Here is a 13,182-nt window from a genome sequence, read left to right as displayed (position 1 = left end):
AGTCAAGGGTTGGCAGTCCCCATCCTCACAGGATGTGTTAGAAAAGGTTGGCTGATAAAAGGGCCGCGGAGGGTGAAATAGTGGGTTAAGGAAAGCAGCTATTGGAAGGGAGTTTTTTGGGGGAAAAAAAAGATTTAAGGGCTCCCAGTTTTTTTGTGTGTGTGTGTGTTTTATTTTTTTATTTTTTTAATATATTTTATTGATTTTTTACAGAGAGGAAGGGAGAGAGATAGAGAGTTAGAAACATCAATGAGAGAGAAACATCCATCAGCTGCCTCCTGCACATCTCCCACTGGGGATGTGCCCGCAACCCAGGTACATGCCCTTGACCGGAATCGAACCTGGGACCTTTCAGTCCGCAGGCCGACGCTCTATCCACTGAGCCAAACCGGTTTCGGCGTGTTTTATTTTTATATATTTTATTTTTTTACAGAGAGGAAGGGAAGAGGGATAGAGAGTTAGAAACATTGATGAGGGAGAAACATCCATCAGCTGCCTCCTGCACACTCCCTACTGGGGATGTGCCCACAACCAAGGTACATGCCCTTGACCGGAATCAAACCCGGGGCCCTTGAGTCTGCAGGCTGACGCTCTATTCACTGAGCCAAACCGGTTAGGGCAGGGCTCCCAGTTTTCATAAGGGCCTTTCTTTATGATAGCCAGGTATTCACTCTGAAGTGGCTTTTTGTCTCTGCAGGCGCCTCATTTCCAATGGCTTTGGCAGCAACAGGACTTTGATTTCTTGAGTCTCTGCATCTTGCGCAGTTTCAGATTTACTAAGCCTCAGTTTGTGCTGTGTTTGTCTAAACTCTGGTGCTGCTTACAGCTTCGTGCTGCTCTTTGGAGATGCCCACCAGGCTTTTGGTCCTGCTGTGCTTGCTGCTCCCTCTGCCTGGGACTCGGTTCCCAAACGGTGTGGCTCACTTCAGGTGGACCTCTCCTCCTGCTACACCCAGGCCTCTACTCTGCTTTCTATTGCTTCACAGTACCTAGCACTGTGTGACACTAGTGCTGTGTCCATTTCTTCCTCTCTTGCATCCTGCGGAGCTCCCTGAGGGTACGGCTCTGCGCACCCACCACTGAGGCCTCAGCACCTAGAGCAGCATCAGTGTCGCAGTAATGTGATGAAATGAACCTGTTACATAAGGAAGGAGAGGCATTTGAGAGAGGTCAGTTTGTTAGGAGCTCAGGCTGCTGTAAGCAAATACCATCCTGCTCGGCATAAGCAACAGAAATCTCTTTTCTCACAGTTCTGGAGGCTGAAAGTCCCAGATCAGGACCCAGCAGGGTGGTCTCTGGTGAGACTTCTCTTCCTGGCTTGCAGACGGCCACCCTCTCCCTGTCTGCAGCTGGAGGAGAGTGAGCAAGCTCTCCCTGGTGCCTCTTCTTAGAAGGCCACTGAGCCCATTCATGAGGGCCCCATCAGTAAACTCTAATGACCTCAAAGGCCCATCTCCTAATATCATCACATTTAGGTCTTCAACATAAGAATTTTTTTTTTTTTGTGGCGGGCGGGGAGGGGGTGTGTGTTACACAAACGTCTTAACAGGAGCTGTTTTCTGATTAGGGCATCTTAGATTCTCTCTGTTTTCTTGTAACGAGGGCAGTTGCATGATGGTTCCTGGGCGAGAGACCTGCTGCTTTTGGGGGTTACCCCTGTGCTTCTCGGGGCAGTAGTGCTGTCTGCTTTTCCTCTTCCTGCTCCGCCCCTCTCCTGGCCAGTTCCACCCTTACCTTTTGCTGTTATTTCAGCCACTGTGCTGGTCATCCCCCTGTGTGTGCAGGAACATGACTCAGACGTGACCTCAGGCCAGGCTCATCCCTGGAAGCTAAAGCCCTTGGGGACAAGATTGTGGGGACAGGGGTACCTGCAGAGGAGATTGCCTTTGTGTAGTGAGGTGCAGGCCCTCCCACCTGTACATCATAATCCATGAAACAAACAGACGCCACTTAGAAAGTGTAAGGATGTTTAACTGGAATCTAATCATGAGGAAACAATCAAAAAACATTGTGGGACATTCTATAAAACACGTGGGTGACCTTTCAACAAGTCAAGATCACAAAAGATAAACTAGGGAGGTGGATAGTTGTGGATTAAAGTAGAACACAGAAACATGACTACGAGTGACTAAGTGATTATGACAAATTCATATTTTAAAACAACTGTAAAGGACATTTTGAGGACAAATGGAGACAGTTGAATGAGACTATAGAATAAACAATATTCCATGTTAGAGTAGTAACAGTATGTTATAGGAGAAATGGTGTTTTTAGAAGGAACATACTGTAGTATTCAGGGATGATGCACATGCCAGCAGCTGGTTTTAGAATGGTTTAGAACATGAATCTGGAAACAGGTGGATAAAGAGAAGCTAAAGCTCATGTGTGCAACCGTAAGAACTGATTAATCTAGGTGATGGATATATGGGCTTGTTCTCGTTTTTCAACTTAACTGCAAATTGGAAAATTTTCAAAGTAAAATGGAGCAAAAGATAATAGGATGGAGACTCAAGGAAAAGCAGAAGGCCTGGCCTGAAGGAAGTCCCGGCAGGTGGCTCCTGCGGACCAGCCCATGCCCTTGCCGCCTTCTGACCCTTCTCGCTGCCTGGGGCAGCGCCCTTCCCGCTTGCAGGCCCCTGCTCTGCTGCCCCCCAGCTTCAGCAACACTCCCGCTGACTGACTCCCAGTCCAGAATCCTGAGGGAGGGAAACTGTCCTCTAGCCGGGGCACCAGCCTTCCCTTGAGCCGATGCCTGCTGTCCCCAGTCTGCTGTGGAGCGGGGCCGTGGGTGACAGTAATAGCCACCCCTGTGTAGAGACTGGAGTGGGGGCCAAGGCAGAGGCCCCCAAATATGTCTGTCACAGTTGGCAGGCATGGGCCCACACTCTTCTTTTTTCCTGATTATAAGTGTTAAATATTCATTACAAAAATTTCAATGATAATGAGAAGTATTTGGGAGCAATGGTAAAGAGCCTGGGCTGAGGGGCGAGATTGGCTGAGTTCAAACCTGAGTGCTTATGTGTGTCCCTAAGTCCATGACTTAACCTCTGTGCCTCAGTGTGCTCATGGGTAGAATGGAGTTAGCCATAATGCCAGCTTCATGGGGTGGTTTTGAGGGTGGAATGAAATGAATAATGTAAAGCGGTTGGCATGATAGAAGCACTTAAAAAATGCTCACTGCTATTATTATTCCTCAAAGCCTAAAAATATTAAAATAATTCTACATTCTGATGTTTACTTCCTGCCTGTTTTTGCCTGTAATATTGGGATTGTAAAATGTATACTTTTAAAAATGCACAATTTTACTTTTTCTCCCATTTAACTTTGCATCCTGTCTTATATCATACTAGAGGCCTGGTGCACGAAATTTGTGCATGGGAGAGGGGTGTCCCTCAGCCCAGTCTGCACCCTCTCCAATCTGGGACCCCTTGGGGGATGTAGTCGGATTGCCCTCCCCTGCCAGCCTGATCTCGCCCCCAACTGCCCCCCCCTCCCCCCCCCGCCTGATGGCCCCCAACTGCCCTCCCCTGCTGGCCATTTTGTGAGGGCAGCCATCTTGTGATGACATTGCGTGAGGGCATCGCACCACCTAGGCTTTTATTATATAGGATGCTTTCTTGGAATGTGAACGTAGAGCTGTAAGGTCCATATTGATGAGGTGACCGTCTGCTGCTTTCCTCACAGTTTCAGAAGAGGAGCCCCCCCGAGACACGAAGGCCGGGCTCCCCCCCGAGGAAGGGATGGCTTTCCTGGTCCTGATGACTTCGGTCCAGAGGAGAGCTTTGATGTTTCTGAGGAAGCTGCCCGTGGAAGAGACCTCCGGGGCAGAGGTCGGGGTGCCCCACGAGGTATGTGCTGAGGACACTGGCTCCGTGAAGGGCAGGGCTGTGGAGGTCAGAGCTGGGAACACACCTGACACAGCACGTGAGTGTGGTGTTTTGTTCTTTGTGTAGGAGGAAGGAAGGGTTTACTTCCCACTCCTGATGAATTCCCTCGCTTTGAAGGAGGTCGGAAACCAGACTCCTGGGATGGAAGTCGAGAGCCAGGTAAGGCAGGAGACTGCCCGGGGCTGTGGTGACTCCAGGCAGCAGTTCCAAGACCCTGGGGCCTGAAACCCTCCAGGCCCACCAGGTTCTCTCTCTTCCAACTGGCATCACCAGCAGAGGCTGGACTGTTGTCACGCCTCCAGCCAGCAGCCTCACTGGTGAGGAGAGATGGAGTGCAGAGACGGCTGGAGCCTGGCTTGCTTCCCGTGAGCCGGGCATTTCTGCAGGGATTGGCCTGGATAGAAAACAGCAGCACTCTTTTCACTTCATTGTTTTGTTTTTGAAAAAGGTAGTTAAAAGAATTAAAGTTTTCCCCATCTTAATTGCTAATATGGCAAATATTGTTAGCTATAACTCTCATGAATGAAATCTCTTTGGGGTCCCCAGAAATTTAAGGTGGTAAAGAGATCCTCAGACTTAAAAGTTTGAGATCCACTTTTCTGGACCTTACCTGCCTCTTAATTTAGGGGGTAGGTTGATTTCTGATCTTGACCTTTTATATGTGCTCATGGTATGTTCCTTGCATGAGTGAATGTTGGTTCTCACATTGCTACTAATTCTTAACAGTATAATTTCTGTCTGCTGTTGGTCATATTGTAATATAATGCGATTGTCAGATTCTTAGCCTTGTCCATCTGCGTTTCTGTTTCAGGGCCAGGTCATGAACATTTCCGTGATGCTCCCCGCCCGGACCATCCCCCTCATGATGGTCATTCCCCAGCTAGCAGAGAGCGTTCTTCTTCTCTCCAAGGCATGGACATGGCATCCCTGCCACCTCGAAAGCGCCCCTGGCATGATGGGCCAGGGACCTCTGAGCATAGAGAAATGGAACCCCCCGGGGGTCCTTCTGAAGATCGAGGAGGCAAAGGTAAGTGGAGGCCAGTTTCCAGTTCTGGGAGCTGTGGATGCCACAGCCTGCCAAAAAGGCTGCGGGACCTCTGGGGGCCTCATCTCCAGGCAGCCCTCCTAGGGAATGCCTGTTCCAGGGCACTGTGCTACCCTCCAGGGCTTAGGCTGCGGGAAGGCACATGTTCCCAAAGGTGGTGCAGATGCAGTTTGCTTAGGCTCACCCCTCAGGCAGTCGGTGCTCTCACTCAGGATTGCAAGTTTGCCTTCTGCACAGGTCTCCTCCACTTGCTTGCAAGAATCTCTGCTTTGTCCTGGCGGGTGTGGCTCAGTTGGTTGGGCATCATCCTGTGCACCAAGAGGTCATGGTTCGATTCCCAGTCAGGGCACATGCCTGGGGAGTGTGTAGGAGGCAGCTGATTGATGTTTTGCTCTCACATGGATGTTTCTGTCCCTCTCCCTTCCTCTCTCTCAAAATTCTTAAAAAAAAAAAAAAGAGAACTTCTGCTTTGTTCAAGTTCAGCTCTTTGTCAGGGTGCCCAGCACTGTCGCTGTTGGTGGTGCCTTTTGCACTGACGCCTGCTCGGAACCCTGGAGGTCTCCGTTGTGCGTGGCGGGGGGACTGGTCCTCTCCCGGCTCCAGGGTTTCACTGGTGTGCCCAGTCACAAAGACTTTGGGCAGCATGGCCTGGAAGGGGTTGTTTTCAAGTGGGGGCATTAAGATTATTTCTACAACTTTTGGATCTTTATTATTATTTTTAAAATATGTGTTTATTGATTTCAGAGGGGAAGGGAGAGGGAGAGGAAGAGGGAGATAGAAACATCAATCATGTGAACTGACCGGGAATTGAACTGTGACCTCCTGGTTCATAGGTCAGTGATCAACCACTGAGCCACTCAGTTGGGCTGGATCTTTGTTTTTGATGCAGCACTAACGTTTAGCCAGGGCAGGAGCCACCAAATGCTAACGACAGTTCTGGTCTCAGGTTAGATGGGGCTATGGTACAGGGTGTGGTGTGGAGGCTGCTGGAAAGACCACCATGTGCTCCAACTTGTGCTCCACGCCCCAGGTAACCTGCCTTCCTGACAAAGTTCTGGCTTTTGTTCTTGACAGTTGTTTGGTCCTTCTCCTAGCAAACCCCTCAGAATGTGCCTCCTGCCACCAGATCTCCCCGTCTCAGCACACATTTTGCTGCTGGTCGATATGGGCACTCAGGACACCGTTTAGGTCCTTGGTTGAGGCCACGTGCCTAGTGTGAAAATTATATCCCAGCTGACACCTGCTTTCCCCTTGCACCTTCTGTGGGTCTCTAGGCTGCACTTTGTAAGAAAAGAAGCTAAAAATATTCCTTTGGCTAACTTTCCTAACCTCTTTGTCTTATCTGGACTCAGTTGCATTCAAAAATTTAAGGCAAAAGGAGTTGTCAATATTCTTCTGATAATGCATTATGGGAGAGGTTGCCAAATCCTATCATCTCATGAGAAAAAAAAATTTAAATCAGAATTTTAATGATACCTAAGTTTGTGTGTCCAAGACTAGAACAAATAAAACTATCCCTGGGAGAAATCATTCTAAAAGCTAGTATTTTTCTTTCTACGCTTTTGTTTTTCAAGAAATATTTTATTTCACTATTTAAAAGGAAATCAAAAGTGCCACATGGCTGTGGCCTAACCCTAGTGAACACGTGCTCTAGGTTAGCATTTGTAATTGCCTTCACTGCAGGTGCTTCCTGAGTTCAGTCAGTGCTGTGCAGACTCGCCCTCAGAATAGTCCTGTGGCACAGGAGGGTGACGGCACTGCCTTGCAGAGCGTGTCTAGCTCATGTGCAGGGGCATGGCCCCCAGCCAGGCTGGGAGTGAGACAGCGGTCAAGAAGAGAGTAGAGGCACAACCCTTAGTGCACTGAATGCTTATCCTTAGAACTGTTTTAAAGAAAAACCCACAAGTATTGTACTGTCATCACAGAGTACAAGTTTGTACCAGGAGTTATCAGTAGTTTCTGATATTAAAAAGTCACATGTCAAATCAATGTTTCCTTTTAGGCCGAGGGGGCCCAGGACCTTCCCAAAGAGTGCCAAAATCTGGGCGTTCCAGCTCCTTGGATGGAGATCACCATGATGGATACCACAGAGATGAACCTTTTGGGGGCCCTCCAGGCAGTGGTACTCCTTCCAGAGGGGTCCGGAGTGGCAGTAACTGGAGTAGAGGGAGTAACATGAACTCTGGTCCACCACGGCGAGGAGCTTCAAGGGGTGGTGGAAGGGGCCGGTAGAAGTTGGGGTTGAGTCCCCCGCGGCCTCTCTGGACAGTATTTAAAAACTCCTTGTGGACTTAACAAGAGAAACAAAAGGAAGCCTGCACCTTGTAGCCCTGAACTCTGCTGGGGCAGCGGAGTTCCCGGAGCCCCGTGGTCTTCAGGTGAAGAGACTGCTGCTGGCCCCGGAGCAGCTGCCTTGTCTGTCCTGTCCACCTCACTGCCCAGCTCCTGCATTCTTTTGTGAAGATAAAAGCTGGAATTTTTTTTTAAGTGTCGCGAGACAAGGAGCACCTCCTCAAAATTAAGTTCATGTTCAATTGGAAATTTGTTTCTATATGTACAGTTTGTCAGAGAAAAAACATTAAGTTGTTTTTGTATGAATACAGAATGTGATTTATGCAAGAATTAACAGAAAAGAACTAGTTGTGATGTGCTTGCCTTAAGGAAACCCTGAGTTTCCATGCATCCGGTCTGTGGAAGGTGTACAGTTAGTGCTTATCCTTGTAAGCACACTTGATGGAACCGCTATAAGTCTCTAAATTAATTTCACCTCTGAACTTTTTTAAACAAATTCTCATCCAGCCATTCTGTATTTTTGTAATAGAGTGAGAAATACCTTAAAACTATAACATAGGTTGAAGTAGATTCAAAGCCTTGGTTAAACATCTTCTGGCAGATGGCGAATTATACTATGAAAATACTCTCATTATCCAAGTAGGGGGGCTCTCCCTTGGGTACTTCTCCTAGTAATAACCTTAGACTTGAACTGCCTTGTTTCCGACTAGAGGAACTTGATGGAAGCCAGAAATTAACTACATGTATCCTTTTGATGACTGTACATCATTTCACAAATTAAGTTGAAAAGAATGGACCAAAATGTCTAAAACAACTTTGTAAAACTTCAATAATTGCTTTCTCTTCCATACCAGCGTTTATAAGGCTGAGTATAGTTCTAACTTAAAGCCAGGAAGTTATTGTCTACAACAAATTCCTTTAGTTTTAAATGTTACATTTGGCCCCATTTGGAATGGATGCCAAAAGTTCAGTTTGAAAGGGCTCCATAATACTTTCTATACTGGCCCTTATTTTGTTTTTATAAGAGGAAAGTTTCTATTGGAGTTTGGCATTGGAGACAAGTCTGCTGGGCAAACTTAGTGGTGCTGGAAGTCTTAGTAGCTGCTTAGAAACTCCCCTTTCTAAGGGATAGTTTATCAGCATATGCAAAAAATTGTAAAAGCTGTAACTTTTGCAGAGTGAGAAAATGGCCGTCACCCATTCAGGGCATCAAATCACTGAAGTATAAGTGGATAATTTTCTCTTATTTATCAGCACCTCACTGCAAACATGACTGGGTGGCTCAAGACTGCTTTAGGTTGTGGATATCCTTTATTGCCCTCCACTGGTCAGTATCAATTCTGTGAAGCAGAAGAGGGATTCTGTCTTTTTCTGAGAATATGGTAAGAAACTTTATAACATTTTAGGCTTTAACTTTAAAACACAGTAAGCAGAATAGGAGATCACATTTAAGAAAAGTTTTTATTGAGTTCAGAGAGAGGAAGGAAGGAGAGAGGGATAGAAACGTCAATGATGAGAATCATAGATCTGCTGCCTCCTGCATACCCGCCACTGGGGCTCAAACCCGCAACCAGGGCAGTGTGCCCTGATGAGGAGTCAAACCTTGACCTAGTTCATGGGTTGGTGCTCAACCACTTGAGTCACACCGGCCAGGCCAGATCAAATTTTGAGTATGAATTCAATTAGAAAAAAGTGAAATCTCTACACTATATATTTATGAAATACTTAGGAGATACATATATACATTTTAAAACATCACTATTGAAATACATGGTGGTTTGACTTTTATAAAAGCTAGATTTTCAGTGTTGAATTCTTGAGAAAATGTTGGGAAAGCAATATTTACAAATAACATCATAAAAATGTGCTAATTATGATAAAATCTCAGTAGTGAAAATTCTAGAGAAATTTAGAATTAGAGATTTAACTGGCAGGTAGCACAAGATTTTCCAGTTAAAAAAATAAATCACTCCCTGGAAACTGCATTTGCTTTTACAAACACCCTCTTGGTTTTTCCACTTGAGGTAGGTAACCCTGCTTACCGGTCCAGGAAGAGGCATTACCTTAACAGAACACTGGGAAGGGGGTGCTGGGAGCAGCCTGCGAGCCGCCTGTGGGTGCATCACTAGTCACTTCCTGTGGCAGGGGCATTCGCAGGGCCTAGGAATATGGAGGTTGAGTTCCGCGCAGAGGCCGTGCTCGCCTGCCGCCTGCCACACCTGTTCAGGCAGCAGGAACCCAGCCCCAGGGAACAACTTGCGATCTGCATCCCCTGCACCTTCGGGCACAGCAACCACAGGCTCTCGGACAGCCGCCGAGGTCGAGGGAAGTGATCTGAAGGGAGGCTCTTCAAGTAACTGATGCCAACCGAGAACCGCCGAAATGCTTTTAAAGTCCTACATTCATTTCTCATTCTAGTTGACACATAGTGGCAAAACATGGCGTTTATGGGCTTATCAGAATACCCGGCCCGTACTTTCTGGCAATAAATTCAGGTGTGCAATCGAGTCAGAAAACGTGCTGAACCTAAAAGGAAACTCAATGAGATATGAAAAGCATCGTACATTGCATTAGGATTGGCCTACAGTTCGCTTCAAAAGCAGATAAAATAAGATTATACGTGACCGGTTTCCATCAAACATGGGAGCTCTGGTTGTGGAATTCTCAGTTCCGTCAGCGGCCTCTCCGAGCACCAGCCTGCGGACCGCGGTCCGCGGGGCAGAACCTGCCCACGTAGGGCCGGCCGCCGGCCTGGGCATCCACACCGGTCCTCAGTGTTTTCAGGGCCGACTCCCCGGCAGGGCGCGCCGTCAGTGGCGCTCCAATCGACGTCTAAAGCGTTTCCTGACCAAACCGTGGCCTCCTGGCGCCGCCACCGCGCGCGCCGGCCGGGCAGCAACACAGATTGTTAGGTCCGTGGCTTTCCTCAAACCTCATAAAGCACATTCACAACTTCAGTAAAAGAAAAACAAAAAAACGGCGTGATCCCTCGTAAGTACTTAAAAGTGTCCGGTGGCTAAGTTTACATCCCTTCATGGATCCGCTCACACTGAAGAATGAGGGTAAATCACTGACAAGCTATGGCAGCTACACGACATCCGCCACCGGGTTCCGAGGCCGGCGGGGCCGGGGGGCGTTTCCCCGCCGAGGCCGCAGGACCGCGCTCGGCGCAAAGGCGGTTCGCAGGCGTCTCCGGCGCGTCCGCTCGGCTCCACGTCCTGTTCGCGGGCATCAGTCCGCGGCGGGCAGCGGCGGAGGGTCCTCCCGACCCGCTGGCGTCCGTCTCAGCGCGGCCAGTCCACAGCCTGGCGGGCGGGCGGGCGGCCCGCTCTCCGACGGCGACGCCGGCTCCTACACGGGCAGCGCCTGGGCGAGGCGGGCGCCCGGGCCCCACCGCCCGAGCGCCAGGCGGAGCGCGGGGCCGGCGCCTCGCGGGAGCAGCGCCAGCAGCGCAGCCAGCAGCGCGGCCACCTGCGCGCCGGCGCCCAGCGCCGTGAGCCACGTGCTGCGTAAGCCCAGCGCCGCGTACAGCGTGACGCCCAGCGCCGCCGCGTAGAGCAGCGCGGGCCGCGACGGCACCTCTTCGCCGCGCAGCAGACGCCCGCACGCCGCGCCGCCCCGCAGGAGCGCGCCTCCCGCCAGCGCCAGCGCCGAGCCCAGCGACCAGAGCAGCGCGAACTTGCGGGCGCGCAGCAGCAGCGCGGGTGCGTAGAGCGCGGCCAGGCCGAAGCAGAGCGCGGCCAGCAGCAGGCACGCGCCCGCCGCCGCCAGCCGCTGCGCGCGCGTTACGCTCGGCAGGCACGCCGGGCCCGCCTCCGGCTCCGCCGGGCTCCGCGCCCACGCCCAGCGCAGGCCCGCGCGGCCCCGCCCCGCCCCCGCCGCGGGTTCCTCCGCTGTTCCCGCGGCGAGCAGCGGCTCGGCGGCCGCCCCGCCGGCTCTCCCCTGCGCCAGGTACTCCTGCAGCTCGCGGTGGACACCCGCCATCTCGGGCCCAGAGCTGCGCCCACGGCCAGCCCTCGTCGGAGGCTGACGGAAGCGGCTCTCCCTCCGCCTGCAGTCGGTCGGCGGCGGCGACGGGGCGGGGCCTGCGGCTGCGCGGAAAGGGACGGGCCGCTCCGCTGCGGCTCCGCCCCCGGCAGGCACCCTCGCCGGCGCCCTGCGGGGAGCCCGCCCTGTCCGCGTTGGCCGTCGGTTACCAGTCGGTTGCCGGCAGGGGGTGTGGCTACGAAAGGGTAGTGAGCGCTCGTGGCGGGGCTGTTGGTGTCCTACGTCTCAGGATAAGTGTGAAGGTCGCAGTGACGGTGGGGCGGTGTGTGAGTTGGCGCACGTGTGGCCGCACAGAGACTGCTGTGCGTTTTGACCTCGGATGCCAGGATCCCGGGTGCGCTGTGCCGTGCGGCTTTACAGGACGTTACGGTTGGGGAAGTTGAAATAGACGGGGGTCACTGTATTTCTAAAACTGCATGCTCATCTGCAGGGACCTTAAACCTTTAAGAAGTTGAGACATGCACGACCGAAAGCTCAAACTGTGAAGCTGTGGGCGAGTCCCTGAGAGTTCGGGGTGAGATGTATTTATGGGCAAGCCCAGCCAGAGGCCACGCAGTAAATTCATTGGCTCGGGGAAGTGGAAAGAGTCTTTTTAAAAATATATAATATATATTTTATTGATTCAGAGAGGAAAGGAGAGGGAGAGAGAGAGAGAGAGGAACATTGAGGGGGAATTGCCTCCTGCACGCCCCACACTGGGGATCAATCCTGAATCCGACTGGGACTTCCTGGTTCATAGGTTCTACCACTGAGCCACGCTGGCTGGGCAAGGTTCTTGACCAATGTTTATTGGTAGGAAATAAGTTTCGGCTCTGAATCAGACATGGGAAATCACTTTCTAATTCTTACGTTCTGTTTTCCGGAGGGTGCATGTGGGAAAGTCTCCATTGAGTATTCTCTGGTTCCATTTTAGATTGAAATCCTTTCACTCACACTTGATAATAATTGTGATCATCACCTACCGAGGGCAAAATCATTAAGATGACTTCTATGAAAAATAATTTTGGTCAGATGTGGAGAAATCGAAACACTTATACACTATTGCTAGGAATATAAGATGGTACAGCTGCTATGGAAAACGGTATGACAATTCCTCAAAAATTAAAGAAGGAATTACCATATGACTTGGTAATTCTACTTGGTATATATTCAAAAGAATTCAAAGCAGGGTTTTGAGATACTTGTACACCCATGTTCATAGCAGCATTATTAACAATAGCCAAAAAGTGGAATCGACCCAAGTGTCTGTCTACAGATGAATGAATAGTGGTATCCTATATAATAAAAGGCTAGTATGCGAATTGTCTCTTCTGGAGTTTGACCCGCCAGGAGTTCCACCTATGGGGTGATGTGGAATGAAGGAAGGCCCCAGCCAGCAGCTGGCAGCCGGGGGAAGGAAGGCCCTGATTGGTCTTGATCCCCAGCCAGGCCTAGGGACCCTACCCGTGCATGAATTTCATACACTGGGCCATATATATATGGCCCACACACACACACACACACACATATACACACACATACACACACACACACACACACACACACACACACACACACACACACTAGAGGCCCAGTGCACAAATTTGTGAACAGGTGGGGTCCCTTGGCCTGGCCAGCTATCGGGGTCATCTGGGTCTGCCGGCTATGGGGAGGGACCATGGGAGGTTGGCCAGCTGTGGGAGGTTGGCTGCACCCACACTGGAGGCTGGGTTCCCATAACGAGCCATAATGAGCAATCAGCAGGGACCTGAAGCTCTGTGGCGCCCGGCTGGGGCAGGGGACCTAAGGGTGTGCCCCCTGCCCGGCGGGGCTTGATAGGAGTGGGGCTGGCCGTGTCTGGGTCTTGCACGATTTCGAGGTGTGTGTGGTGGGCGGGGATTTGACTCTGGGTCCCACCACACACCCCAGACT

The 13,182-nt window shown here is 50.7% G+C and overlaps 2 protein-coding genes across 10 annotated transcripts in view; one reads left to right on the top strand and one right to left on the bottom strand.

The window, feature by feature from the left end:
* WDR33 (WD repeat domain 33) overlaps window positions 1–7,568 on the top strand; it is a 106,116-nt gene extending 98,548 nt beyond the window's left edge. For 5 of the 9 annotated variants that reach the window (XM_036320354.1, XM_036320355.1, XM_036320352.1 and 2 more), the window contains 4 exons: window positions 3,685–3,848; window positions 3,954–4,046; window positions 4,699–4,914; window positions 6,935–7,568. In XM_036320354.1, the coding sequence (XP_036176247.1) occupies window positions 3,685–3,848; window positions 3,954–4,046; window positions 4,699–4,914; window positions 6,935–7,164 (703 nt within the window). In that variant the 3' untranslated portion in view covers window positions 7,165–7,568. Of the gene's footprint in view, window positions 1–3,684; window positions 3,907–3,953; window positions 4,047–4,160; window positions 4,336–4,698; window positions 4,915–6,934 lie in introns of those variants that run through there. The other 4 variants (XR_004969507.1, XM_036320356.1, XR_004969508.1 and 1 more) reach the window with 3 other exon arrangements.
* A 1,098-nt stretch (window positions 7,569–8,666) lies between these two features.
* On the bottom strand, window positions 8,667–11,418 carry SFT2D3 (SFT2 domain containing 3). Its single transcript, XM_036320362.1, has one exon. The coding sequence runs from the start codon at window positions 11,206–11,208 to the stop codon at window positions 10,576–10,578; it is 633 nt and encodes a 210-aa protein (XP_036176255.1). The 5' UTR covers window positions 11,209–11,418; the 3' UTR covers window positions 8,667–10,575.
* Between the last annotated feature and the right edge of the window lie 1,764 nt (window positions 11,419–13,182).

This window comes from Myotis myotis, unplaced genomic scaffold, assembly GCF_014108235.1.
Source record: "Myotis myotis isolate mMyoMyo1 unplaced genomic scaffold, mMyoMyo1.p scaffold_m19_p_8, whole genome shotgun sequence".
Classification (NCBI taxonomy): Eukaryota; Metazoa; Chordata; class Mammalia; order Chiroptera; family Vespertilionidae; genus Myotis; species Myotis myotis.
This window is presented reverse-complemented; position numbering and strand designations above follow the sequence as displayed.